We start from the raw sequence: 27,714 nt of genomic DNA on the forward strand, positions 1-27,714 counted from the left end.
GATGCTCCATTACAGCAACACTCAAACCTTCTAATGGACGCATTACATTTTAAATGCAAATTCTTAACTCAAAATTATAATACAATTCTTTTGATAATTTAGAAAATAAAGCATGAGTGATCTCCCCTAAACTTTCTCAAATATATTAATATAACACTATGGGGGATGGCAACTCGGGATATAGAAATGATTTTTAATCCATGTTTAATTACTTTAACTTTTAAAAATAAAATAGAATCTCGTAGAAAAAAGAATTGCGCACCAAGTAAACAACAAACAATGTGTGTATAATGTAAGTTCTTTATAAATTCATATGCCTTTTTTAAGAAATCAGATATAGCTTAAAGTACTACTTCCAGTAAACAGAAATTACTCAAAATTCAATAGAAGGCAGAGAATGAGATCTTATATCAACATTTGAAATTTCATTTATCAGAAACAATACTCAAGTTATGGACTTTTGAAAAACCAAAAAAAAGAACATTTCATCAACATATCTGTAACAGTACTCAAATTATCTTGTTCACAGACACACATTCACACACACTCAGACATATGGACAAAACTGCAAAATTATGTTTTTCCGACTCATGGAGGTGTAAATTGTTTCACAAATCTGGATAAAAATATTTTGCCCGATTATAATACTTCCTCATACTTTGAGTATGAGAAAGTAAAAATATATTCATAAAAAATTAAATATATTTTTTCTTACCTGTGGATATTGGATTGTTAACATTGATGATGTGTTCAACATTACAAGAACATGTATTGTTAACAGTTATCTTGTTATTATCATTGCATGTAGCATTAGAATCTGAAATTACAGAGTAAAAAACAATTAATCAAATACTAAAGAAATTATCATTTTACCTGATAACAACTGAAATATACTAACAACATGTTTGAAAAGCCTTAAAATTAGTATGCTGTTTGTTCTTTTTTACTTCCTGTTTTATTTTAGAAGAACTTTGCTGTTAAAATATTTTACAAAGCAACAACAACTTTAAGAAGATTGCATTATACTTCAGCTGTCTGCTATGCAAGTTTCCTAAACTATTGGTGCACAAATATTGGCAGAATCGAGTGGCTGGTTCACATTCATTATTATCAACTGGTTTTCAAATATATATTTGTTTAATATTTATAAAAAAGACATGAAGTCAGTTGAATCTATTTGTAGGTATTAAACCTTTTTTCAGTGAAATAAAATTTGAAAAAAAAAACTGATCTCTCAAAGACTTTACCTAGCTGTAACTAAAATAATAAAATGTTTTATAACTGCTAAGTTTTATTAATATAAGTGGCCAAAATAGTAGTTTATTAAAATATTATTTCAGTGGTCTATAATATTACCTACCCAACATTTAGTATTTGGGTGCAATAAAAATCCAGACTTACACAAACATTCAAATGACCCTTCAGTGTTGGTACATCCCTGATTATAATTTGTGGTTTGACATTCATCTATGTCTACAGAATAAAACAAACAAGGGCTATCTTTTAATATGTAGTGTTCAATTTAAAGCCTTGTGAAAAACCACAATCGGACCTGTGCAATATTACTCCACATAACTTAATTTTATTTGTTTTTAAAACTTCTCTATAAATAACTAAGTTACTGTCTTACTTAATTGCCATTCATGAACCATCTTAAAGAGCTGATTAAGTGCTAATTTTAAAAATTTAATATGCTAATTTTATAATCATTTGTATCTTACCAACACATTTTTCATCAAGATTCACAAAGCCAGATGGACAAGGTCCACACTTGTATCCTATGTTGTCGTGGTCACTTGCTGGTAGGTCTGTGCAGTTCTGGTACATTGAGCAAGGTCTACTGTCACAAGCATTCAGCTCAGTTTCACAGTTAGGGCCTTAGAAATAATAATTATAGAGCCTTTTAGATGTTATAAGTATAGTAGTTATGTAGTTATAGGGCCTTATAGAGGTAATAATTATAGGGCCTTATGTATGTAATTATAGGACCAAAAAAGGATGTTATTATGGGCCTTATGGAGGTAATAATTATACAGCCTAATAGAGGATATAATTACAGGGTAGTATAGAGGTTACAATAATTAAAGGACCTTTAGGATATATAGTTTGTAGTCATAAGGTCTTAAACAGTTTATAATCATAGGGATTACATAATGTTTAATCATAGGGCATTACATTGTTTTGCATAACATACTTTATAACCATTTGGGCTTAAATAGTTTAATATAATAGGATATATCATAGTTTAAAGTTTAAATAATAGGACATCTCATATTTTATAATCATAGGACATTTAATATTTCATAATCATAAGTCATTACATAGTTTATAGACATGTGGCAAAACCTAGCTTATAGGCATTTTTAATGTAGTTTACATCCTAGAGATATCTTAAAATTAGATCTAATTAATATTACACAAAGCTAAAACAATATAATTTATTTATATTTGTTTTGTTCATCAAAGCTTTGTAATCTCACATACATTCCAATGGGCCTATAGAAAAGGCTAAAATAATAAAGGCTAGAAATATATAGACCAGAATATATAGATAATGTTAGAGACAAATTTACCTGTATAAGCTGAGTCACAAATACATTTTAAAGTTTCAAAGTATCCATTATAAAAGTCAGGCTGTAAGGTGGAGTTAGTGTCACACTGACCACGTCCACTACAGCTCAGACACACAGCCACCTGGATGTAGGACATGGAGCTGTAGCTGCCTCTCTCGTCTTTAGCTCTCAAACTGGGCAAACGAAAACCACATTCTTTAATCATTGGAAATTGAGGTTGGAATTGATCATTCAATAATTGAGCTAAGAAATATCTGTTGTCCTATATAAATATTTAAATTTTATTAAATATCAAAAAATAAAAATACATGGTTCTAATTTAGTTTTTTTGTTTCAAAATAAAATGCTTTTTTTTAAAAAGAAACATACAAAAAAGAATTCCAAATTGAGAAAGTTAAATTTTACCTGAGTTTAATTGGTTGAGAGACATTTGGAAAGTATTCAATTCTTCTGGCTGATGTATTATAACTTAGATCAGGCAATAGGTCCATGACTTCAATAATGACATTGTCATGGTCTGAATCTGTAGCATTTAGCGTCAGAATGTTCTTCTTGCCTTGAGTTACAATCCATTTCTCGCTGTTGAGGTCTTGTTCATTTGGTAATAACACACATGGTGGCTTGTTTCCTTCATTGATAAAGTTTTTTTAAAAAGTAGAAAGTTTATTTCAACATCATAAAAATAGTTTATGTAAGGTAATTACAGCTAATTAAATAAGATGAGGCTCGTTAGCTGGGGACAGACACTCTTCAAGGAGAGACAACTCCAAAATCAAACAACTGCTGCCTTGTAGCTTGTTCTTGGTTGGACAAAGACTATAAAAGCAAATCCAAAAAGAAAAGCAGGCTGAAATCAGAGTCAATGGCCTCAATGGCGCACAACCAGTTGACGCGTATACTTAATTGTGTTGGGGATTCCTTCCAACACTAAAAATTAAGAACAAAGAAGAAGAAGCTAATTACAGTTTACAGTGTAACAGGTTAAGTGATTAAATGCTGCTAATGAGATAGTGAACATTATTGTTTAAAATTGTTCCCAACATTAAAGAGAATCATTAGTTGGCTAAATTTAGTAGTTTAATTGACCAATTCTGGGTGTAAAATGTTTTTATTTATAGTTATCTTTAAATGTTAGTAACAAATTTAGTAATGTATCCCTAAAATGTATATTGTATACATTGGCAACATTATTGTACTTAAAGATGCCTCTGTTAATTGTATAATTAAACACAAGATAAATTACAATCAAAGTTTTTTTATTGCATAAATCACACATCAAACTGTCAATGTATGCCTGCATGCCTATTTTCTTACCTAATGTCTGATTCCAAGATTGTACAGCAAACTGTCAATGTATGCCTGCATGCCTATTTTCTTACCTAATGTCTGATTCCTAGATTGTACATCAAACTGTCAATATATGCCTGCATGCCTATTTTCTTACCTAATGTCTGATTCCTAGATTGTACATCAAACTGTCAATGTATGCCTGCATGCCTATTTTCTTACCTAATATCTGATTCCTAGATTGTACAGCAGCCATGAAGTCTCTGGTATTTGTTGCAAATTTTACATCCTGGGTCACCAGATAATCAAAGACACACTGTTTATTGTCTGCACCACATAGTTTGTATTCTACTGAGTCGGCTGCAGCATTAGTTTGGATTTGATAAGAGAATAGTGGCGAGAAGTCTGATTGGTTGAAGGGAAGTGAGGCATGGTTGCCTACATATTTAAAGGTGGAGTTATCTGGACCTACACGCCCTGGGAAGTAGATAAAATGTAGATATTACCGTACAAACATTAACATTTTAGTTTTACTGTACAAACATTAACATTTTAGTTTTACTGTACAAACATTAACATTTTTAGTAGTTCAGCACCAGGTAGCTTATACTTACAACTCCCTGCGAAAAGAGTCAATCTGGTTTTTTCATCAGCCCCATCAACATATGCACCATTTGACATGATTATCTCATCTATTGTGTTGTTGTTGAATGTTCCTAAAAGTCCTTTGGTCTGTCCCATCAATTTTTTATCTGCCTCCACGACAAGTTCAAGGTTATTTACACCTGTATTTGCCTTTATGGTAACACCTGCAATTACAAAAATTAAAAGGTAGTTTTTTGTTTTTGTAATTTAAATAATATTTACAGGTGTAAGTAAAATATAAAAATAAAATTAGCTCTTACTATTGTATGTCCTAATGCTAACATCATGATTATATCTTATTGAATCACACGTGAAAGACATGCTTACATTAGTGATATTGCATTATAAAATTTAAATAGTAGGCCAACATGTGTACCTTACTACATTACATATTACATAGTCTTACAGTCTTACAGTAGCTTCCCATAATTAAGGAACTTACCACACGGGAATGTTACACTTATTCTTGCCTTGTTTCTACTACATTCCCTCAAGATACTGATATTGTTTAAAAACAAATGGTAATTTTCATCTTGGTAAAAACTGTGTGTCACATCCTTCCCATTTAAAGAGACGAGCATACCTAACATAATTTTTAAATAATAGGTTAAAATAGAAATGTGAATTTTGTATTCACGAAATTAAAATTTTATAAAAATAAATACTGTAATCAAAGCACTTTACATTTACATGGTTTACTTTACATTATATGTTTTTAAAAATTAACTGACCACTAAATCTTAATTATACGTGAACGTGAAGAGAATTAGAATCTAGATCTAATTGTTTTATGTTACTTGTTTTTGCTGGTGAAATCTCGACAAGTATAGAGTTGTCCCCCTCTCTGGCTGCTATAGCTGACACGATCGTAGCGTTTGTAAATGTTCCATTCACATTTCTCGCTCTCTCTGTTCTCATCTAGCCAAATACCAAACACCGGACGGTCACATTAGTTTTAAAACATTACACGTAATTAGCTGAAACTTAATTAGATAGCACGTGTTTTTTTTTACCCTAGCAAGTTTTTAAAAATATTTAATACATGTTCATAGCCAAACAAATATACATTTTAACTATTTGTCTGTAAGTTGTAATACAAGTCTCAAATATAAGCATAGTTGGCCTACTCGGTAAATTTTTTCATACTTCAGGATTTTAGTTCACTTTACAATGTAAGGCCAGTACAATATTTATCTATCTCAGATGTGTATGTGGACGAATGAAGTCTAAAATGGAATTTGCCTTTACCTGTAGCTCAAAATTCTGTGACGAGACATTCATCAGCGTGAACTCGCCCAGTTCATTTAATGTGTACGTATAACTGTCAAATGTTATGACATGGGGGTCGCCAAATATATATGCTGAAACAATTTCAATTACAATAATTAACGATGACGATTTGTGACAATTTTCATCCCTCACCCCCTCCCCTCATCGCCAAGAGTCAAAAATAGTAAAAACAACCCCCCCGCCCCTTACACACACTCTGAAAAGCAACTTTTGAGCCGATTTCGCCTATTTTTATTTTTTCTTTAGGGGATATAAACAAGCTTCAGCAGCTTTGTCTAAAATATTAATAGAGTTGTTTCCCTTTGAATGTCTAGGGTAATTTCTTAGTGGATATTTATAAATAGGTTATGGATAAAAAATACATTCATTATTTTTTTTTAACAAATTAAAATTAGGTAGGTCTATGTAAGAAATACAAAATTACTGTTAAAATTAATTGTAATAATATCCCTTTTTAATGATAAAGTGTTACGTAATTAAGTAACAACTATTAGTAATATAGCTTGGGCTTATGTTTTTGACTTAGTATTCCCAAAATTTAGCTAAGGTTACAAAAATAGAAAGATGTGCACCGTTTTCAATATACACACTTTTAATTCCAGTGCTGAAATTTAAAAAAAAAATTGTGATATTTATATTATGAAAGTCCAAATAGAAACCTACCCGAGCCAAAGCTAACAGCAGTAGAACATCCTGATTCAGGGAAGATTTTATAAAATCTTCCACACAGACTATCAGACGAGTAGGCGCAGCAGAGCTGATGTGCCTCGACGTTTTCCTGCACCGTGGAGCGACCTGGCTGTGTCCAGGGGTCCCCCGGTACGACATGCCCTGAGTCTGGACATCTGGACATGTAGGAACTTTTTGTTTTCTCACTGCCAAGGTCAGCGCTACAGTCGTGGTGGGGCACCTTGTAGCAGCACAACTGGAAACAGTGGCAGAAGGATCAAGATTTTTTTAATGAACATTTTAACTTAATTTTAAAAGTTTCTGAAAACCCAACAATAAAGAACACCAACAATACTTTTTATATTATACATTTAATATAATTTTTTTTTTACATAAGAGTTTAAAAGAACTATACATTTAATTAGTTAAATATAAAAATAATGTTTTTATGTTACTGTAAGCCGGACGATTATTTCCCTTTAGTTACAGATACCAGATATGTAAGTGATCACGTGACATTACCTTGTTGGCTGAGTGAAACTGGAAGTATTCGAGTTTGTCCACAGCACCGATGACGTAACAGTGAATGTCTCCCCGCCTCTCGTACAGTTGCCATGGAAACCCCAGCCTGTCCAGTGTACACGGACACGCCGGCTGCTGGTACACGTCTGTCTGGTAGGTGGCGTTAGACAGGAGCTGCACGTGGTTGCACAAGTACCTGTGGCACTTGGAGGCTGGGCTGGTGCTGCTCGCGAGCTGGTAGGCTAAAACACCTTTCAACCCTGGAGACATTGTTGGTCTGTTAGGTTGGTCGTGAATTTTATAAGTGCAATATGTGCAGTTATACAGCAAGGTGGCAAAACAGCATTGGCATCATTAAAAAAAGTTTTAATACAAAAGGCTCCAATATATTTTACATACTAATCAATTTCTCATTAAAGTATTTCTTGATTCATTGTATGCAAAAATCTTACACATTTCAATGATCCATTAAGCTAATTTCGCAGTTGCTTCCAATGTAAAATGTAATAAAAAGCGAGAACATATTGTTATTATTTGATATCCATGTATGCCCTACATATTTAATAAATCACTATAAATAACCTAGCTAAGATAAATATGTTAACACGTATTAGCTAAGGTATGGAGGCCTAAGTTAACATGTATTAGCTGAGATATGAAGGCCTATGTTAACATGTTTTAGCTACGATATGGATGCCTAGGTTAACATGTATTAACTGAGATATAGAGGCCTAAGTTAACATGAGCTAGCTAAGATATGGAGGCCTAAGTTAACATGTATTAACTGTTATATGGAGGCCTTGGTTAACATGAGCTAGCGAAGGTATGGAGGCCTAAGTTAACATGAGCTAGCGAAGACCACCAAAGACTGTGTACCTGTGTTGCCTGTGATCGAGTCTAGTTTGCTGACAGCTGAGGTGTTGGTGTTGGCCATTTGTTTCACCTGATCCCCAGTGACGCCGATGTTGATTGGCCGACCCTTGAGGTACGGCCACGTCATATTGTTGGATTGGTAAACAAACACAGCATAGGAAGTCTCGTCCTCTGTGGTAGAGAGTCAAAGAGGTTTTGTAATGCAGGAAATCTTAAATTAGTCATAGAGAATTTGTAAAGCAGGAAATCGTAAACACACGATCAGCATTAAAATACTCAAACTACATCGTGAGTGAACTAATTTACCGAGCCATTCCATGTCGTTAACCTTCCGTCTGGGCCATCCACTGACAAAAACTGCTTGAAATGTGTTGCTCTCGTTTGTCTGGTCATCAGATATAAAAACATAATATTTAACTACATTTTTTTTTTAAATCTTTATTTTGTTTAGTTTTTCTTCTATGAGCTGTTGGAGAACTATGTGTGGACATTATCACTTACGAACTTTAAAGTTTGAATTCAAAGCACACTTTTATTATTCTAATTTTTTAAAATATTTAGTTACAGCTACTTAAAAAAGCTACATACATGAGTTGAGTAAGATTGGACGCCCACCCATACATAAAACTAAAAAGCTACATACATGAGTAAGGTTGGACGCCCACCCATACATAAAACTAAAAAGCTACATACATGAGTAAGGTTGGACGCCCACCCATACATAAAACTAAAAAGCTACATACATGAGTAAGGTTGGACCCCTTCCATACATAAAACTAAAAAGCTACATACATGAGTTGAGTAAGGCTGGACCCCAACCCATGTGGCCACTAAAACTGTACTCGTCTCGAAACTCTCCAGCTGAAAGTAGGTCACGATGTCCTTCTCAGCTCGACTCATGACGTCAACTTTCCTGGGAGAAGACTCCGAAGATGTGACGTTATCAAATGCTTGTGCTTCGCATTTTTCGTACAGGTGGTAGTAGACCTTACCTGGGCATGGAAAGTTTGATTTGAATATAGACGACAATGGTTCCGAGAAAGATGCGCAACGGAAAAAAGCGCCAAGGAAAAAAGCGCAACTACAAACTACACTAAAATCTCACACTGGACATAAGGTCATCACACTACACTACCCTCATGACTAGACAAAAGGTCATCACACTACCTTAACTTCTAAACTGGATATATAGTCATCGACACTTAAAATAAGGTCATCACACTACACTAACCTCGACACTCAACATAAGGTCTTCACACTAACCTCGACACTCAAAATAAGGTCATCACACTACACTAACCTCTACACTGGACATAAGGTTATCACACTACACTAACCACTACACTAGACATAAGGTCTTCACACTACACTAACCTCTACACTGGACATATAGTCATCACACTAACCTCGACACTCAACATAGGGTGATCACACTACACTAACCTCTACTAGGGTGGATGTCTGCCCAGAATGGAGCAACAATACTTTGTTTTCTGTCAAAGGCAAATTTTAAATCAGGACTTCCAGAAATTTCCAAACGGCCCTCCCCAAACACAATGACTCCGTTAGTCAAGACCTGCAATATTTGGTGAACAATTAGTCAAGACCTGTAACATTTATTGAACAATTAGTCAAGACCTGTAACATTTATTGAACAATTAGTCAATATTTCTAGCATTTTGTCAATCATCAAAATATTTAATTCCAGAGTTTCTTTCAGGCATCTATACGGTGGGCGGGGTTGGGCGGGGTGGCACAGTTCTTTCTGTTCCACAATTTTTTATGTAGACACATGAGGAAATTGTGAAATGTGTTACGTTACTGTAAGTCGTGTATGAAAGTTAGCAATAATCATATGTGTGCTGTTAAAACACAATTTTTTCTGACCGGCTAATCAATGTGTATGAGGATGTTTTAAAGGCTCCGTTTTATCAGTCGACATGCTGTCTTTAACCTTAATAGTAATCTGAGAGATTTGTAGCTCATTAATTTCTAAACTTGATGTCTTGACTTTAAAGCTGACGTCGTGAGACTTGCGTTCAAATGTTGTGTAATACTCCCTGATCCAGTCCTAACATCGATAGTAGAACAAGAGATTCCCGCAGATCTGACATATTGAACACCTACTTACATGGGCGACAGTCTCGAGATGTTGGTTCCGTTTGAAAGGAACTCCAGCACTGAAGTGGATGGCGTCGCTGGCAAATATCGTGTTGTTGTTTAAAGGAAGATGGTCAGGCTTGATGACGTCATCGTTACTGCTGGAACCATGGGGGTAAAGGTCAACTGGAAAGAAATAATATGGCTGTGTATGTGGCACTAAAGCTGTGTTAAACCTTGTAACATAAGGCTGAATGAACTATGTCGTAAAGAAGCGAACAGTAGTTATTTTTTGCCTTTATCCCATCACTAAACACAGAAAGTTTGCTATAAAATGTGTATGTACCTGCGACAGATCTCATGAAGTTATCGTAAAGAGAGATCACGAGCAGAACCACACATGTGAGCCTTGGTTCCATTTCCTTGTCACTTCTGCCGATTCATTTAATTTTGTATTTTACGCAAATTTCAACTGAAAATCCAGCAAAATAAATAAAGTTAAGATAACCATTTTTAACGCATGTTTCTTAATTACATATTTTAATATTTTTTCCCCATAAGACATTGTTCCTACTGCAACATGTGCTTTGTAAGGCCAGCTAAACGAAACTAGTAGCTTCTGTGACCTACACTACATTTAGATTTTTTTGTCAACTCTATGCCCAGCCACCTTTATTTTGACCGACTAAAGTCAGGTGCCCATGTGAGGTGAGGGGGGAGGGGGTGACTCGGGGCTGCACTACAGACCCCGGCAGTGAAACAAGGACTGGAGAATGTTAACATCTTCAACATAATTGTTTATAGCATTACGATTTGAAAAAAATATATTAAATTAGGCTTTAGAGATATCAGTTAACTTAGGTAATAATACACTATTGAATCAAATAAAGATGGATAGTTTAAAGTTTGATTCGAGATTATTGTAAGACTAACGAAGTTAAAGAACAAAAATCTGTGCTTCTATTTTCCAAGAAAACGATTGGCTGACATCACCATATTTTACCAACAGGTTAGGGTGCTGCGTGATATCATATCTCAGTGATAAAGCATTTTACACGCCTAGTTTTATATTATTTACATCATACGATTATAGATTTGTAATTTTTATTTTATTCGAAAGAAAATTGAACTTTTAAACCTCCTACACATTTTAAAATATTTATTTGAAAAAAATATTTATTAAAAATATGTTTTAATTCATGTCGTATTGATTAGCTACCCATAATGGTAGTAATTTAATATTTCGCAAATTTCAGCATCTATTAAAGTATTACAACATTCGAGTAAGTATAAAACAATCTATTGAAGTTTTAAAACATTCGAGTAAGAATGAAACAGTGTATTGAGTACAGCCTTACCTCAATGTGATGTTGATAGTGTATTGAGTACAACCTTATGTGATGTTGATAGTGTATTGAGTACAACCTTATGTGATGTTGATAGTGTATTGAGTACATCCTTATGTGATGTTGACAGTGTATTGAGTACAAACTTATGTGATGTTGATAGTGTATTGAGTACATCCTTATGTGATGTTGATAGTGTATTGAGTACAACCTTATGTGATGTTGATAGTGTATTGAGTACATCCTTATGTGATGTTGACAGTGTATTGAGTACAAACTTATGTGATGTTGATAGTGTATTGAGTACAGCCTTATGTGATGTTGACAGTGTATTGAGTACAACCTTACCTCTACGTGATGTTGACAGTGTATTGAGTACAGCCTTATCTCTATGTGATGAGTATATTGCGTACAACCTTATGTGATGTTGACAGTGAAGTGAGTAGAACCTTACCTCTATGTGATGTTGCTAAGGATGCAGACACTGGCTTTAACGTAACAACTGAAATGGTTGACACAAGATAAAACAAAACAAGACCCACCTTGATCTAGTTATCACAGATAATGTATCAAAACACGTCATATCTATGACTGACAGGCAGACAGCAGAGATAATAAACATAACCTACACACCCAACTGATGTTTTGACTAGTAATGACTAGTTGCTACAAAGTTGTGTTAATTCAAGCATATCGCCCATACTAGCCGTAGTTTTCATGGGCCCAACAAAACCAGCTTTCATTGAACAACAGTAACAACCGTCCATCAGAAACCACAGTAACAACCGTCCATCAGAAACAACAGTAGCAGCCGCCCATCAGAAACAACAGTAGCAACCGTCCGTTAGAAACATCAGTAACAAACGTCCAACAGAAACAACAGTTGCACGACGAGGCAAGAAATATTGTCAACCCTCTGCTTTGTGCTGGGCAAGTTTTGAGTGTTCGCTGTCATAATGTCGACTGATAAGGAACAATTAGACCAAATAATTCATGTAGACGTCATCGGTTAGATTGGCTGCAGTAAGCAACTAACCCAGTCGACACCACGTTCGGATTAACTGGCAAATTAAAACAAATAATGTTGGCTGGAAAAGTTCAATACACGAGTTGAAGATCAATCTCAGATTTGTATATATTTTATTTTTTTTTTATTTAAGTCAGACAGAGAAATGTGGAGTAGAAAAGAAATTATGTTCTTAAAACTTGAATTGTATGCTATTATGATTATTTAATTTTAATTAAGTTTGCTTAAAATCTTACATTAATTTATAAAATGTTGTCGATTATCAACAACCTGTTGATTGTAAATTTGAGCTCCAAACTTTAGAGGCTCAGTAGAAAAAATAAAATAATATTAAACTTAATACTCTCATGCACAAAATGCTCGCCACATTTGATAGGTAGATAAGGAATAAAATCTGAAAAATAAATTATTACTGGGATAAAACAATACTTAATTCACTGCCATAGCAATTAAAATGTCGCTATGTTGTTATAACACATTAGATGTTTGGAAGATTAAAAACTGATTTAAGGTGGGTTTATACATATGTATGATATAGCTATAGATATAAGGGTGGTTTAGCTAAACACATATTTGTAATATAGCTATAGACGTGTGTGTACTATAGCTATAGACGTGTGTGTATGATATAGCTATAGACATAAGGGTGGTTTAGCTAAACACATATTTGTGGTATAGCAATAGACGTGTGTGTACTATAGCTATAGACGTGTGTGTATGATATAGCTATAGACATAAGGGTGGTTTAGCTAAACACATATTTGTGGTATAGCAATAGACGTGTGTGTACTATAGCTATAGACGTGTGTGTATGATATAGCTATAGACATAAGGGTGGTTAGCTAAACACATATTTGTAATATAGCTGTAGACGTGTGTGTACTATAGCTATAGACGTGTGTGTATGATATAGCTATAGACATAAGGGTGGTTTAGCTAAACACATATTTGTAATATAGCTTTAGACGTGTGTGTACTATAGCTATAGACGTGTGTGTATGATATAGCTAGAAGACATAAGGGTGGTTTAGCTAAACACATATTTGTAATATAGCTATAGACGTATTTGTACTATGGCTATAGACGTGTGTGTATGATATAGCTAGAAGACATAAGGGTGGTTTAGCTATACACATATTTGTAATATAGCTATAGACGTATTTGTACTATGGCTATAGACGTGTGTGTATGATATAGCTAGAAGACATAAGGGTGGTTTAGCTATACACATATTTGTAATATAGCTATAGACGTATTTGTACTATGGCTATAGACGTGTGTGTATGATATAGCTAGAAGACATAAGGGTGGTTTAGCTATACACATATTTGTAATATAGCTATAGACGTATTTGTACTATGGCTATAGACGTGTGTGTATGATATAGCTAGAAGACATAAGGGTGGTTTAGCTATACACATATTTGTAATATAGCTATAGACGTGTGTGTGTGGTATAGCTAGAGACGTGTGTAGTATAGCTATAGACGTGTGTGTGGAAAAGCTATAGTCGTGTGTATGGTATAGCTATAGACGTGTGTAGTATAGCTATAGACGTGTGTGTGGAATAGCTATAGACGTGTGTGTGTGTGGTATAGCTATAGACGTGTGTGTGTGTGGTATAGCTATATACCTGTATGGTATAGCTATATACATGTGTGGTGTAGTTATAGACGTATATGGTATGGCTATATGCATGTGTGGTATAGCTACATACGTGTGACGTATAGCTATAGACGTGTTTTGTTTAGCTATATGTGTGTGTGTAGTTTAGCTACAGACGGGTGTGCTATATATGCATATATAGACGTGTGCGTGATATATCTAGGAGCAGTATTAGTGAGCAATAGTGATGGACAAACCCCAGCCCCACCCCCACCCCATCCTGATAGTACCCAACCACGTACCTGCAAAATGACTAAAAACAATGTCAAGTAAATAACATTTCTCATTTTATTCAAAAACAAAAATCCCACGTTAATAAAAATGTGTACAGATAAGGTAAAAATAGCATACAATAAAACAACATAAATGTATATATGTTGGTAATATCCATTTCATAAGAAAATATTTTTAATATTTTATTAAAACTGTATGTTTATGTGATATCCCCTAATATTCTAAAAGTGTGTCTCTGTCATATGGTAATTTTCCTTTCACTTCAGGAATCTGAAACATATGGTGATAATTAAAGATAAGCAAAAATCAAGGAATAATTAGATTATATGTGTCTGTATAGTTATATTTATTATATATATATATATATATATATATATATATATATATATATATATATATATATATATATATATATATATATATATATATATATATATATATATATATATATATATATATGTATGTATATGTATATATATGTATATATATATATATATATATATATATATATATATATATATATATATATATATATATATATATATATATATATATATATATATATATAAATTTTTGTTTGTGTATGCGTAATTAAATATATACATGTTAATTGCGAGTAAGTATATGCGTAATATTATATGTTGTAAATTGCAAGATACAATGATACAATATAACACATCTAATTTATATAGTGTACATTCAAAGATAAAATTATATAACATAACAAAAGTAATATTATATAGTGTTCATTGAAGGATACTATGATATAACATAACAAAAGTAATAATATATATTTTACATTGAAAGGTACAATGATATACCATAAGGTACAATGATATAATATAACATACAATGATATACCATAAGGTACAATGATATAACATAAGCTACAATGATATAACATAAGGTACAATAATATAACATAAGGTACAATGATATAACATAAGGTACCGTGATATAACATAAGGTACAATGATATAACATAAGGTACAATGATATAACATAAGGTACAATGATATAACATTAGGTACCGTGATATAACATAAGGTACAATGATATAACATTAGGTACAATGATATAACATTAGGTACCGTGATATAACATAAGGTACAATGATATAACATAAGCTACAATGATATAACATAAGATACAATGATATAACATAAGGTACAATGATATAACATAACATACAATGATATAACATAAGGTACAATAATATAACATTAGGTACCGTGATATAACATAAGGTACCGTGATATAACATAAGGTACAATGATATAACATAAGGTACCGTGATATAACATAAGGTAAAATGATATACCATAAGGTACAATGATATACTATAAGGTACAATGATATACCATAAGGTACAATGATATAATATAAGGTACAATGATATAACATAAGGTACAATGATTTAACATAAGGTACAATGATATAAGACAACTACCTCATGATAGAAATTCTCCTGTACATGTCCCCAGTCACGTACATAAAAGTTTGGCTGTGTTTTTACTTGAGGGGGATCAAAGACACTTTTGACGGGCTTTTGTATATGGGCGTCTGAAATTATGACGGATAACTTTTTTCAGCATTTTTTAAAGAACTGTTGAACTAACATTTACTCAAAATTTGGTAATTAAAACAAGGCTTATAAAATGATCAAATTTATTTAATGTTGAGCATACCGGCAGACTAAAAGTATTGTAAGACGATAGAAACCCCACCTCGCTACTAACTATGACGTAATCTACCTCAACATATGAAAACATAAAGCAGAAACTCACATACATCCTCGTTGTGTGGGAGGACTTTACTCAGGGCTCTCTCTGGAATCTCGGAGTAGTATGGGTTTTCTCCCTTGGTTTGGGGAGAGACTTTAGCCCTAAACATATTTGTTATGGTTTTTTTTTTTTATTTACTCAATCAAATCAATAAATGATAAAATAATTATTTCTTATACAAATGTTACTGTTTTTGGTAAAAATTAACACCATTTTATTTGCTTAAATGACAGACGCACTTACAGGAAAATAAATTTAAAAGGAAAAAATACAATTTCCACTGTTACCGTTTTACCCCGGTTGTCTTCTCTTGAGGGTCGGGTGACTTAGCACGATTGTTTCCCTTTACATGGTGACGGGTTATCCAGAGTTTGACGGCAAACATGACGGCAACACACAGAAGAACAAACAGCGAGACTCCCAGACTCAGGTAGATGATAAGGTTGACGTGTTCAGCTTTTGATTCTTTCATCTCACCTGTGCCGCTTCCTACAAGTTCTAATTCAGTCCATTTTAAATATGTGTCAGGTTGATACCATCAAAATGTGTTGTAATTATGCTTAAAATTGTCGTATATATAAATATCACACCTCGGCAATAAACCCGGATTAACACAGTTAAATATGAGTAATGAGGGAATCATAGTGATTTAAATTAAACAATATGCATGGTTTTACTGTGAAGTAATAATTGCTATGCAACTATCTATTTTCTTTATTTACAAAAGCGGTGATAAAAATATATTTTATTTAATAAAATGTAATATATATATATATATAAATAAATAAATAAATAAATAAATATATATATATATATATATATATATATATATATATATATATATATATATATATATATATATATATTAAAGAACAGTATATTTATATGTATGAAATAACATAAAACAATGTATTACCCGATCCAACAAACTGATACATTAAATTAGAACTTTGATATACTACATTTCTCTAAAAAAAACTTACTAGCCATGTTTTATGCGGACTTTTAAAACAATGTTTGACTAGCCAAGTTTAAAGCGCACTAAATACATTCTACTCACCTACACATGCACGTCCATCACGGTCCAGGTAAAAGCCATCCATGCACGAGCAGGTGAAGCTGCCTATCGTGTTCACACACCCATCAAGGTAACTACACCCATTCGTCTCCCTTGAAGCACACTCATCAATATCTGGAATAGGATTGGGATTGTGTTACTCGCGGAATTTATTTCCATTCTCTAAGTGTTTACATACATAAACCTCACGCTGTTGGTTCCAATTATTTTAAAGCAAATATTTGTTTCACAATTTTTATTCTAATTTTACCAGTACTAAAAAACATAATCCTTCAAACTGTTAAAATAATCGTTCGACCTTCAAGGCAGACATTTTGTTTATCATACACTTACCGGTACAATTCAAACTATCCTTGTCCAAATGGAAACCTTCCCGACATACTGGCAGACTTGTGACTGGGTTACCTGGAGCTGTTGTAGCAGTTGTAGCGATGGTGGTGGGGCATCCGTCTTGCACTACAGCTACAAAATATATGTAGGACTTGAAGCCTCATAGCATTTTAATATATCAAATACAAATGCCAGCTAAAGCAGATTGAATAGACCAATTGTGTTATTGACATAAAAAATGCGTTTTACTTTTTAAAAAAAAATTATACTTTTTAAAGTTTAGAGTTCTTACCCACACATTTGCCAAGAACATCTCCATAATTCTCTGGACACGCCCCACATGTGTATCTAGGGTAAGTGTCCACGGTTGTGTCATTGTCAGCTTGGTGTGGCACCGGCTGACACGCCTGACCCCAGGAGCAAGGCATGGTGTCACAGGGGTTGATCTCAGACTCACAGTTGACGCCTGGTAGGGGGGGGAGTATAGAGTTATCTTGGCCAGACAGTTTTAGTTGGAACTATGAAGTATGGTCGGCATGGGTTTTATACAGATACAGCATAGAGGGCTATTTAACCTTAAGGTTAGATGCGGAGCTTTTAGTTACAGGTTCCTTATATAGATTAACATCAGTATATTCGCTACGGGTTAGTGTAGTAGTGCATAGACCTAGTGAAGATCTGCTTGTGTTTTTTTTTTAAAATTCAATCACTAAATAATGCAACAATTGATTTCCATCATTTGATGAATTTTAGTTAACAGAAACATGTTTCATCTCCGTTCTATTAGATAAATGTAATATATCCCTATCGCGACAGGTGATAATATAGTTTTGTCTCTAGGTAAAGACATGTTTCTGTATATAGACTTGTCTGAATATAGAATCGTTTATATATAGACATGTCTATATATAGACGTGTGTCTGTGTATAGACTTGTCTGTATATAGACGTCTATATATGACGTGTGTCTATATATAGAAGTGTCTATATATAGACTTGTATCGATGTATAGACTTGTGTCTATATATAGACGTGTCTGTCTATAGACGTGTGTCTATATAGACTTACCTGTGTAGGCGGGGCTGCAGACACACCTGAGTACCTGGAAGTAGCCGTCGTAGAACGTGTCCTGCATTGTTCCATTGACGTCACACTGACCCCGAGGGCCACATTGGGGACACACGGAGACTGGGATGTAGAGCACTGGGCTGTAGGCGCCCTGGCGGTCACGTGATCTCAAGCTGTGGGGTGGGGGTGAGGGGTTAAGTTATGTGTTGGTCGGTATGGGGTACGTATTGTTTCCTAGTCGGAATAGAGGTATGTTTCTAATCCGCTAGACGTTTTTTTTTTTTTTTTCAGTCAGGAAAGAATAAATTTTCCTCCCAGATGTTGGCAGTTACAATATATCACAGTCGACTTCCTCATTGAAAGTTTTCTTTCACTTCTCACCCCAGCTAATACACACCCACACACCCACACATCCACTCATCCACACATCCACACATCCAAACACTCCCTCACATCCACACCCATCCACACACCCACCATCCACACACCCACCATCCATACACCCACACATCCACACACATCCATACACACACACCCACAAATTTACACATCCACACACATCCACACCCCCACACACACACCCACACCAAGTCTACCCCCCACAACAAGACAGTTACACAATTTTAAAACAGTCCACCTCACCCTATCCGTGTAGGTACCCGAACATCTGGCACATACTTTAGAGTCAGGTTTGTGACGCGCCTGGCTTCAGGTGGGCCATCCACCCACGACACCGTCACCTGGTGGCCATCCTTGTCTGACGTGGCCAGCTCCAGGTGCTCCACCAGACCATCTGTGACGATCCACCGGCCATCCACCAGAATATCTTTGTCTCTCAGCGACAGGGTCGGGGGGTTGTTTCCTGAAGTTGATCATTTGCTTCCGTTATTTATGTGGATTTTTTAAAAACTTTTATCAAACTTGCTTCCTCTGTCTTTCTGTCTGTCTATCGTCATAGATCGAAACTGCCGAGTGAAATATCGAGCACTTTTAACTGACCGATTCGTTTCAAACTTGGCACGTTGATCAAGACCCGATGACAATGCAATCTGACATCAAATTTGACTTAATCGGATGCCTAATTATTTTTTTTATGAATTAATTAAAATTTACAAAATAAGGTGGAGGTCCTACTATTATTCCGGACTATTATACGCGCATTTTCGTGTTTATTTGTTGCGCAATAATTTTTAGTCAAGCAAACTCTATTGTATTAAAAACTTTAAAGCACTGAATAAAACAATGCATAAAACAATAGTTTAAAAGTTTTAATAATAGGCTTTTATGTAATAGTGCACTAAAAAGTACAAAATAAATGATTTTCTTTAAATATATAATGAAGAAATCGTGGGTCATTATATTATCTTTTGGATGCCATTACTAATTGTTAGGAAGACTATGATTGTTTGACTTGGACTGCTACATTATCCATATTTAATTTGACTGAGTGATCGAAACACGGTCTACCAATTAGCAATTGAAATATCAGCAGAAGTCTATTTAATTAAACATACCAATACAATACATGATTATTCTTCTAAGAATATCAACTTTTAGTTTCTTCATAAATCGGTGAAAACATCAGAACTTCACTTACTGTCATTTTCACATAGCTCATGATTTACCTGCCATACGTACTGTCACATAGCTCATAATTTACCTGATATACTTACTCAACTTATCATCCCTGTTACTATGATACGATCTAAAATTGTGTGTGTTCTTTGCAAACACCCAATCCAGCATAACCAGGTTATCAAAGCTACACAGCTCATCTCTGCTGCCACAAATATCCAAGGAATTGTTCAGGTTCAAATCCTTAGCAAACGTTGGTCGGAAATCTTGAAGAGAACTCAGATCCTCTTTATCCCTGTATTTAAACACCGAATGTGTTCGGTTTACTCTCCCTTTTGATCAGAAATAGAAAATCTAAGTTAACTTTATAAACAAATACTTCAATGCAGTCCGCTAAGTGCTGGTCATGCAGTCAAGACAACTAAATTAATGTACTGGGTAACATTGTTATCCCAGTGATTTTACCTGTTATTGTTTCAAGAGAGCAGAATGACCCATTACATCTGCTTGTGTACAAGAAATCTGTTTTTTAAATTACTTCTGATACGTATGTAAATCGTGGAACCATGCTATAACCAACAGACAAGTATTACACATTAAATCAGAATAAAGTATAAAAACTTTGTAGTTAAACTTTACTTACACTTTTGGATGTATGTCTGATCAAACTTGCTATCACGCCAATCGATAGGAGTACTGACGTTAAAACCACTGGTCGGGGACAAATCATCTGAAATAATGTTCGTCTGATCAAACATGCTATCACATATATCTATGGGAGTACTGATGGTAAAACCGCTAGTCGGGGACAAACCTTCTGAAATAATATTTGTTTGATCAAACAGGCTGTCGTGTATATCAATAATCAATGAGACTACTGATGGTAAATCCGATAGGACAAACCTTCTGAAATATTATTGAAATTCCCCAGAAGTCCAACTGTCTTGTTCATTAGAAATTTAGTTGCTTGGATCTCAAGCTCAAGGTTTTGTAAAGCCGTGTTAATCTTTACAGTCACACCTATTGAAAATAAAAATTTATAGAAAAGGTTATACATAATAACACGTCGTTATATCCAACTTTTTTATAAAGGCCTGCAAGAAATATTGCAGAGACAAGTATGAAGAAATCTAAAGATAATTACCAGAGGGAAACATCACTGGAAGAGATCTAAAGATAATTACCAGAGGGAAACATGGCTGGAAGAAATCTAAAGATAATTACCAGAGGGAAACATGGCTGGAAGAAATCTAAAGATAATTACCAGAGGGAAACATGGCTGGAAGAAATCTAAAGATAATTACCAGAGGGAAACATCGCTGGAAGAAATCTAAAGATAATTACCAGAGGGAAACATGGCTGGAAGAAATCTAAAGATAATTACCAGAGGGAAACATGGCTGGAAGAAATCTAAAGATAATTACCAGAGGGAAACATGGCTTGAAGAAATCTAAAGATAATTACCAGAGGGAAACATGGCTGGAAGAAATCTAAAGATAATTACCAGAAGGAAACATGGCTGGAAGAAATCTAAAGATAATTACCAGAGGGAAACATGGCTGGAAGAAATCTAAAGATAATTACCAGAGGGAAACATGGCTGGAAGAAATCTAAAGATAATTACCAGAGGGAAACATCGCTGGAAGAAATCTAAAGATAATTACCAGAGGGAAACATGGCTGGAAGAAATCTAAAGATAATTACCAGAGGGAAACATGGCTGGAAGAAATCTAAAGATAATTACCAGAGGGAAACATGGCTGGAAGAAATCTAAAGATAATTACCAGAGGGAAACATGGCTGGAAGAAATCTAAAAATAATTACCAGAGGGAAACATGGCTGGAAGAAATCTAAAGATAATTACCAGAGGGAAACATGGCTGGAAGAAATCTAAAGATAATTACCAGAGGGAAACATGGCTGGAAGAAATCTAAAGATAATTACCAGAGGGAAACATCGCTGGAAGAAATCTAAAGATAATTACCAGAGGGAAACATGGCTGGAAGAAATCTAAAGATAATTACCAGAGGGAAACATGGCTGGAAGAAATCTAAAGATAATTACCAGAGGGAAACATGGCTTGAAGAAATCTAAAGATAATTACCAGAGGGAAACATGGCTGGAAGAAATCTAAAGATAATTACCAGAGGGAAACATGGCTGGAAGAAATCTAAAGATAATTACCAGAGGGAAACATGGCTGGAAGAAATCTAAAGATAATTACCAGAGGGAAACATGGCTGGAAGAAATCTAAAGATAATTACCAGAGGGAAACATGGCTGGAAGAAATCTAAAGATAATTACCAGAGGGAAACATGGCTGGAAGAAATCTAAAGATAATTACCAGAGGGAAACATGGCTGGAAGAAATCTAAAGATAATTACCAGAGGGAAACATGGCTGGAAGAAATCTAAAGATAATTACCAGAGGGAAACATGGCTGGAAGAAATCTAAAGATAATTACCAGAGGGAAACATGGCTGGAAGAAATCTAAAGATAATTACCAGAGGGAAACATGGCTGGAAGAAATCTAAAGATAATTACCAGAGGGAAACGGCTGGAAGAAATCTAAAGATAATTACCAGAGGGAAACATGGCTGGAAGAAATCTAAAGATAATTACCAGAGGGAAACATGGCTGGAAGAAATCTAAAGATAATTACCAGAGGGAAACATGGCTGGAAGAAATCTAAAGATAATTACCAGAGGGAAACATCGCTGGAAGAAATCTAAAGATAATTACCAGAGGGAAACATGGCTGGAAGAAATCTAAAGATAATTACCAGAGGGAAACATCGCTGGAAGAAATCTAAAGATAATTACCAGAGGGAAACATGGCTGGAAGAAATCTAAAGATAATTACCAGAGGGAAACATGGCTGGAAGAAATCTAAAGATAATTACCAGAGGGAAACATGGCTGGAAGAAATCTAAAGATAATTACCAGAGGGAAACATGGCTGGAAGAAATCTAAAGATAATTACCAGAGGGAAACATGGCTGGAAGAAATCTAAAGATAATTACCAGAGGGAAACATGGCTGGAAGAAATCTAAAGATAATTACCAGAGGGAAACATCGCTGGAAGAAATCTAAAGATAATTACCAGAGGGAAACATGGCTGGAAGAAATCTAAAGATAATTACCAGAGGGAAACATGGCTGGAAGAAATCTAAAGATAATTACCAGAGGGAAACATGGCTGGAAGAAATCTAAAGATAATTACCAGAGGGAAACATGGCTGGAAGAAATCTAAAGATAATTACCAGAGGGAAACATGGCTGGAAGAAATCTAAAGATAATTACCAGAGGGAAACATCGCTGGAAGAAATCTAAAGATAATTACCAGAGGGAAACATGGCTGGAAGAAATCTAAAGATAATTACCAGAGGGAAACATGGCTGGAAGAAATCTAAAGATAATTACCAGAGGGAAACATGGATGGAAGAAATCTAAAGATAATTTCCAGAGGGAAACATGGCTGGAAGAAATCTAAAGATAATTACCAGAGGGAAACATGGCTGGAAGAAATATAAAGATAATTACCAGAAGGAAACATGGCTGGAAGAAATCTAAAGATAATTACCAGAGGGAAACATGGCTGGAAGAAATCTAAAGATAATTACCAGAGGGAAACATGGCTGGAAGAAATCTAAAGATAATTACCAGAGGGAAACATCGCTGGAAGAAATCTAAAGATAATTACCAGAGGGAAACATGGCTGGAAGAAATCTAAAGATAATTACCAGAGGGAAACATGGCTGGGAGAAATCTAAAGATAATTACCAGAGGGAAACATGGCTGGAAGAAATCTAAAGATAATTACCAGAGGGAAACATGGCTGGAAGAAATCTAAAGATAATTACCAGAGGGAAACATGGCTGGAAGAAATCTAAAGATAATTACCAGAGGGAAACATGGCTGGAAGAAATCTAAAGATAATTACCAGAGGGAAACATGGCTGGAAGAAATCTAAAGATAATTACCAGAGGGAAACATGGCTGGAAGAAATCTAAAGATAATTACCAGAGGGAAACATGGCTGGAAGAAATCTAAAGATAATTACCAGAGGGAAACATGGCTGGAAGAAATCTAAAGATAATTACCAGAGGGAAACATGGCTGGAAGAAATCTAAAGATAATTACCAGAGGGAAACATGGCTGGAAGAAATCTAAAGATAATTACCAGAGGGAAACATCGCTGGAAGAAATCTATAGATAATTACCAGAGGGAAACATGGCTGGAAGAAATCTAAAGATAATTACCAGAGGGAAACATGGCTGGAAGAAATCTAAAGATAATTACCAGAGGGAAACATGGCTGGAAGAAATCTAAAGATAATTACCAGAGGGAAACATCGCTGGAAGAAATCTAAAGATAATTACCAGAGGGAAACATGGCTGGAAGAAATCTAAAGATAATTACCAGAGGGAAACGGCTGGAAGAAATCTAAAGATAATTACCAGAGGGAAACATGGCTGGAAGAAATCTAAAGATAATTACCAGAGGGAAACATGGCTGGAAGAAATCTAAAGATAATTACCAGAGGGAAACATGGCTGGAAGAAATCTAAAGATAATTACCAGAGGGAAACATGGCTGGAAGAAATCTAAAGATAATTACCAGAGGGAAACATGGCTGGAAGAAATCTAAAGATAATTACCAGAGGGAAACGGCTGGAAGAAATCTAAAGATAATTACCAGAGGGAAACATGGCTGGAAGAAATCTAAAGATAATTACCAGAGGGAAACATGGCTGGAAGAAATCTAAAGATAATTACCAGAGGGAAACATGGCTGGAAGAAATCTAAAGATAATTACCAGAGGGAAACATGGCTGGAAGAAATCTAAAGATAATTACCAGAGGGAAACATGGCTGGAAGAAATCTAAAGATAATTACCAGAGGGAAACATCGCTGGAAGAAATCTATAGATAATTACCAGAGGGAAACATGGCTGGAAGAAATCTAAAGATAATTACCAGAGGGAAACATGGCTGGAAGAAATCTAAAGATAATTACCAGAGGGAAACATGGCTGGAAGAAATCTAAAGATAATTACCAGAGGGAAACATGGCTGGAAGAAATCTAAAGATAATTACCAGAGGGAAACATCGCTGGAAGAAATCTAAAGATAATTACCAGAGGGAAACATGGCTGGAAGAAATCTAAAGATAATTACCAGAGGGAAACGGCTGGAAGAAATCTAAAGATAATTACCAGAGGGAAACATGGCTGGAAGAAATCTAAAGATAATTACCAGAGGGAAACATGGCTGGAAGAAATCTAAAGATAATTACCAGAGGGAAACATGGCTGGAAGAAATCTAAAGATAATTACCAGAGGGAAACATCGCTGGAAGAAATCTAAAGATAATTACCAGAGGGAAACATCGCTAGGACGAAGGTTTTGTTTTGTCCACACTCTCTCCACACACTGACTGTGTTGTTGGGTGTCCAGTTAAAGTCATCTTTCTTGTAGAAGTCATCAGTCACATTTTGGCCATTCACGTGTAGAATCATACCTACAAGTGGACACGTATGCAGTCGAATATTGTGTAAACACACATGTATACACAAATACATATATATATATATATATATATATATATATATATATATATATATATATATATATATATATATATATATATATATAAATATGCAGTCAAATTGTGTACTTACTCATGTATGAACACACACACACAAACACACATATATAATGTATATAAATATTATATATATATATATACATATTAATATATATATATATAATTAATATTATATATATATATATATATATATGTATATAATATATATAAATATTATATATATATATATATATATATATATATATATATATATATATATATATATATATATATATAAATATATATATATATATATATATATATATATATATATATATATATTTACGTATTCAGTCGAATATTGTATAAACACACATGTATACAAAAATACATATATTTATATATATATAAATATGCAGTCAAATATTGTGTACTTACCCATGTATGAACACACACACACACAAACACACATATATAATATATATAAATATTATATATATATATACATATTAATATATATATATATAATTAATATTATATATATATATATATAAGTATATAATATATATAAATATTATATATATATATATATACGTATTCAGTCGAATATTGTATAAACACACATGTATACAAAAATACTTACTCATGTATGAACACACACGCACAAACACACATATATAATATATATATATATAAATATATAAATATTATATATATATATATATATATATATATATATATATATATATATATATATATATATATATATATATATATATATATATATATATATATATATATATATATATATATTTATATATATATATATATATGTATAAATTCCCGTCATAAAAAAATGTTAAACTTATTAACATTATTACCTGTGCCAGACGAATCAAGAACTGCCTGAAAATGTGAGTGATTTCCATCGCTGGCAGCCACAGCTGTTAGCACGGTGGCATTCACAAATGTACCGTATGGCGTCCTTGCTCTACCAGTTCTAGCCTGCAGGATTACAGGGGAGCTAGAGCCAGAACTACCACACGAGACAGTATTTTAACAAATGTGAGAGGCATAACTTCTGACAGTACCTGCAGTACAAAATCTTGAGTTGTGACGCTCATCAATGTGAACTCGCCCCAGCCGTTCATACTGTAGCTCAGTTGATCAAATGTTGTAATGTGGGGGTCTCCAAACACGTAGGCTAGGTAGAGTCAATAATATAACCTGATACATTTTAATTAAATATTATATATAGGCATATATATATATATATATATATATATATATATATATATATATATATATATATATATATATATATATATATATATGTCTACGTATATTTTATTATATATATCCACACATATAATAATATATACACGCGTGTGTGTGTGTGTGTGTGTCTGTATGTGTATGTGCGAATGCTAATTTGCTTTAAAAAGTGACAATTTCGACAATCTAAGATATGAAACAAAATCATTTCCTTTCTGTTTACTTAAAGCAACTATAGTCCTATGTAATATATGTACGACAATGGTCAACCTTACCTGTAACAAAGTCCACATCACTGGAACATTCCTGCGCCGGGAACAAGCCAAAGAACGTGTTGCACATAGTGTAGGATGAGTTCAGGCAACACAAACGTTGGGCCGCCATGTTGTCCTCCACACGGCGGGTCGCTGGCCACGGGTCACTGACCAGCACGTGACCCGACTCAGCCGACTGCCGGATGTAGCAGGACTGGCTCTGCTTCAGGTGGAGGTCGTCGTGACACGATTGGTCGGGCACCTTGTAGCAGCACAGCTGTAAGATAACACGACGCTTCGTTACTGTCTCGCTTAGCTCATACAATACAAGACACTTCGTTACTGTCTTGTTTAGCTCATACAATACAGACAAGACACTTCGTTACTGTCTCGTTTAGCTCATACAATACAGACAAGACACTTCGTTACTGTCTCGCTTAGCTCATACAATACAAGACACTTCGTTACTGTCTTGTTTAGCTCATACAATACAGACAAGACACTTCGTTACTGTCTCGCTTAGCTCATACAATAC

The 27,714-nt window shown here is 34.2% G+C and overlaps 3 protein-coding genes across 3 annotated transcripts in view; all 3 read right to left on the bottom strand.

Annotated features, from left to right (window-relative positions):
* The window catches only part of LOC131937116 (uncharacterized), a 31,253-nt gene extending 20,875 nt beyond the window's left edge, over positions 1 to 10,378 (bottom strand). The window contains exons 1-18 of the mRNA XM_059294309.1: positions 10,306 to 10,378; positions 9,991 to 10,145; positions 9,303 to 9,435; positions 8,652 to 8,851; positions 8,166 to 8,244; positions 7,863 to 8,030; positions 6,987 to 7,246; positions 6,459 to 6,720; positions 5,754 to 5,866; positions 5,303 to 5,423; positions 4,948 to 5,088; positions 4,475 to 4,669; positions 4,083 to 4,337; positions 2,979 to 3,201; positions 2,574 to 2,746; positions 1,722 to 1,877; positions 1,402 to 1,473; positions 716 to 817 (exon numbers count right to left, since the gene is read on the bottom strand). Of these exons, the coding sequence (XP_059150292.1) occupies positions 716 to 817; positions 1,402 to 1,473; positions 1,722 to 1,877; positions 2,574 to 2,746; positions 2,979 to 3,201; positions 4,083 to 4,337; positions 4,475 to 4,669; positions 4,948 to 5,088; positions 5,303 to 5,423; positions 5,754 to 5,866; positions 6,459 to 6,720; positions 6,987 to 7,246; positions 7,863 to 8,030; positions 8,166 to 8,244; positions 8,652 to 8,851; positions 9,303 to 9,435; positions 9,991 to 10,145; positions 10,306 to 10,378 (2,881 nt within the window). The remainder of the gene's footprint in view (positions 1 to 715; positions 818 to 1,401; positions 1,474 to 1,721; positions 1,878 to 2,573; positions 2,747 to 2,978; positions 3,202 to 4,082; positions 4,338 to 4,474; positions 4,670 to 4,947; positions 5,089 to 5,302; positions 5,424 to 5,753; positions 5,867 to 6,458; positions 6,721 to 6,986; positions 7,247 to 7,862; positions 8,031 to 8,165; positions 8,245 to 8,651; positions 8,852 to 9,302; positions 9,436 to 9,990; positions 10,146 to 10,305) is intronic.
* Positions 10,379 to 14,293: 3,915 nt separating this feature from the next.
* Positions 14,294 to 17,004, bottom strand: LOC131937117 (uncharacterized). The gene is made up of 5 exons (XM_059294311.1): positions 16,998 to 17,004; positions 16,302 to 16,512; positions 16,018 to 16,115; positions 15,681 to 15,793; positions 14,294 to 14,500 (listed from the first exon to the last, which is right to left on the bottom strand). The coding sequence occupies exons 1-5, from the start codon at positions 17,002 to 17,004 to the stop codon at positions 14,444 to 14,446; spliced, it is 486 nt and encodes a 161-aa protein (XP_059150294.1). The 3' UTR covers positions 14,294 to 14,443.
* A 2,123-nt stretch (positions 17,005 to 19,127) lies between these two features.
* LOC131937118 (mucin-like protein) lies at positions 19,128 to 27,446 on the bottom strand. The gene is made up of 8 exons (XM_059294312.1): positions 27,201 to 27,446; positions 26,742 to 26,854; positions 26,532 to 26,655; positions 25,441 to 25,584; positions 20,968 to 21,084; positions 20,708 to 20,794; positions 20,163 to 20,396; positions 19,128 to 19,351 (listed from the first exon to the last, which is right to left on the bottom strand). The coding sequence occupies exons 1-8, from the start codon at positions 27,307 to 27,309 to the stop codon at positions 19,128 to 19,130; spliced, it is 1,152 nt and encodes a 383-aa protein (XP_059150295.1). The 5' UTR covers positions 27,310 to 27,446.
* Positions 27,447 to 27,714: the final 268 nt, after the last annotated feature.

Source organism: Physella acuta, unplaced genomic scaffold (assembly GCF_028476545.2).
Source record: "Physella acuta isolate Inbredline_101_S28 unplaced genomic scaffold, ASM2847654v3 ptg000200l, whole genome shotgun sequence".
Classification (NCBI taxonomy): Eukaryota; Metazoa; Mollusca; class Gastropoda; family Physidae; genus Physella; species Physella acuta.